The sequence below is a fragment of the Arachis ipaensis genome, chromosome B03 (genome assembly GCF_000816755.2).
Source record: "Arachis ipaensis cultivar K30076 chromosome B03, Araip1.1, whole genome shotgun sequence".
Taxonomy (NCBI): Eukaryota; Viridiplantae; Streptophyta; class Magnoliopsida; order Fabales; family Fabaceae; genus Arachis; species Arachis ipaensis.
In genome coordinates this window covers 3,359,384-3,361,949 of record NC_029787.2, presented here as the reverse complement: position 1 = coordinate 3,361,949, position 2,566 = coordinate 3,359,384, and the positions used below count along the sequence as shown (strand labels likewise).

Below are 2,566 nucleotides of genomic sequence, written 5' to 3'. Positions count from 1 at the left end.
TTTGGGTAGGGGAATAAACTTTTTCAAGGTAAAAAAGGTTACAGAATATAAAATTTAGAGACAGAATATTATTGACAAATATTATTTTGAAAGTAACTTATATTTATAGGTAACTTTTTGTTTGGAGGTTTAGGGAGTTAGAAAAATTTGGATTATCTTTGCAATAAGTTTACCATATAAAAAGTATTTTTCTCAAATATATTATATATGATAAGCTAGATACAATATTTGATAATCCCCTTTAATTCAAACATAAACATAAACTATCAGAACTTATTTTTCATAAAAAATTAAATAGTTATTGAGAATAATTTTAATTCTATAGTTCTCCTAAAGCACAAGCACTATGCTAAAATAAGAACAGGGTTGGTTACAAGAAACGCCACTAATACTACTAGATGATTAATGTTATTAAGAGTGCTTAATCATTCGTTATTCACAGCACTAATCATGTTAGTGTTAGATTCCATATAATCCCATCAAACATAAAATTATCTCAAGAAATTTCTTGATATTATTTTCTTTGCCCCATTATTTTGCAAGATTTGAACTTGAAACCATCTTTAGAGGATAAATTTTTAATCATTTAAACCAACCAAGCATTGATACAAATTTCAATACAAAAGAAACCACCCTATGAACAAGTTAACATTGAACCTCTGGTTTGGTCAATGAGATTTACATGCAACCATTGCATACTAACAAAATACCAATCTTAAAAACATTTGGGGTAAGGTTAACACATGATGGCAACACTCATTTTTACGAGTTGCAGAAGTTTCTGTATTTTTCTGTGTGTATCATTGTTAAGACCGTGTTTGGTAGCTCGGAGAATACGAAATACAGATATAGAGACACAGCTTTGTATATCTGTCTCTAACTCGAAACAATATCGTGCATCTCTCTATCGCTGTATTTATTTCTTACTCAGTTACCAAACGCGGCCTTATGTAATTTTACCGGGATGCCAAGGACCAGAAGTTGAGTAGGAAAGAAGGAACTGTTGTAAACCAAGAAATGAAGGCCATGCCGGTAGCAGTTTCGAACTGAACACAGTGGTTTTGTCCACAGCTTCCAAGGTCATTATCTATGAGCACGGTTATCCCCGCTGATGCGCAAGCCGCAGCAAATGTAAGTGTTGATGTGACCTGCATGCATGTAAAGACACAACAACAAACAAGTCCTGTGAAATTAACAGCACTGCAGCATTTTCATTTTTCAGCAGGGGGTAAAAAAAAACATTGCATAAGCCAAAACTAAATGCTCCATGTGTCTAACATCATGTTTAGTAAAGACTAAAGACAATAGTAGTTGACTGAGCTTTTCAGTTACAATTCCTCAGTGATTGCAGTTAAAATAAATGAAAGTTGACCAGCGTTATTTGAACACGACATGTGATATTTGTACTTCTACCTTTTGCACCAAGCCAACACGCACGCCCCTCTCTATCGTTGAGATAAGTCCAATATCTCATCTAACGATGGAGGAGTTTGTGTTGTTGACTAATTGTATGCGATAAAATGAGTACACAAAATATTTCTCTTTGAACATATTGATAAGAAGTGTGGTGTACATCAATAGAAAGTTCAAGTGAATGGTATTGGTTTGCTTTCTCATTTTCACTGTTTTCTGTTTCTAGGATTAAATAGGAGATGAAAACAGAAAACAAAATTTTATTATTTTCTCTTATTCCTTCATAAAATTTTTAAAACAGAAAATAAAAATGCAAACCAAATGCACCCAAAAATTGCTTGGAAGGTGTGACAATTATTTTGCACTACAGAATTTTAACATTATTATTATTGAGGCTAGCGATTTACTATAGAGATCTTACCCCATCACCAATGGTAAATAAACTGACAACTCGGTTGTTCTGCAAAGACCTCCTTACTAAAAGGGCGTATAGGTCGATAATAGCCAATGAAAGGCTCCACAAGCACTGCAAGCCCGCAGCTGCAACAAGGTAACTGATGCAAAGAGAAGAAAAGGGATATTACTAAATTGGATAGCATTTCATGAACAACAAAAGAGAATGGACAACAATGGAATTTTATTAAGCATGGACAACAATTCTGTTATTTGTTGAGTGCACTAACTTAATACACAACAGAAGTAGAATCTGTAACAAATTAACCAAGCCATCTTAGCAAAATAACCGGTTTTCAAACCCACGACATGCTAAAGGTTAATACTTAATAAATCTTAGTAGAGTCAAACGGATTACATTCTATGAAATGCAAAACTCTGAATCTAATTTGTCTGTAATGGAATAAAATTTTCAACATGAACAGAATCCATCATGCATAGGGGAACCCTAAACTGCAATTGTATGATAATTTCGCAAGCATAATTCATTGGAAGCTTGTGTTTATTGCAAGCAGGATTTCATATGAACCATGCATCCTCCATCATTATCACACTTGTTGATATAGCTATATATACAAATGAACAAGAAGAATGACTCACTAATTGATTAGGCTTAAGCTGCAAAATTCTCCCTCAGAATCAAATAATGCAATCTAGATCCACTAATGGCATTATTTATCATACACATGTAGCAGATGCT

The 2,566-nt window shown here is 33.5% G+C and overlaps 1 protein-coding gene across 3 annotated transcripts in view; it reads right to left on the bottom strand.

The window, feature by feature from the left end:
* LOC107629224 (CASP-like protein 5A2) overlaps positions 563-2,566 on the bottom strand; it is a 3,138-nt gene continuing 1,134 nt past the window's right edge. For all 3 annotated transcript variants that reach the window (XM_016331946.2, XM_016331948.2, XM_016331947.2), the window contains exons 3-4: positions 1,835-1,967; positions 563-1,148 (exon numbers count right to left, since the gene is read on the bottom strand). In XM_016331946.2, coding sequence (XP_016187432.1) covers positions 957-1,148; positions 1,835-1,967 — 325 coding nt within the window. In that variant the 3' untranslated portion in view covers positions 563-956. The remainder of the gene's footprint in view (positions 1,149-1,834; positions 1,968-2,566) is intronic.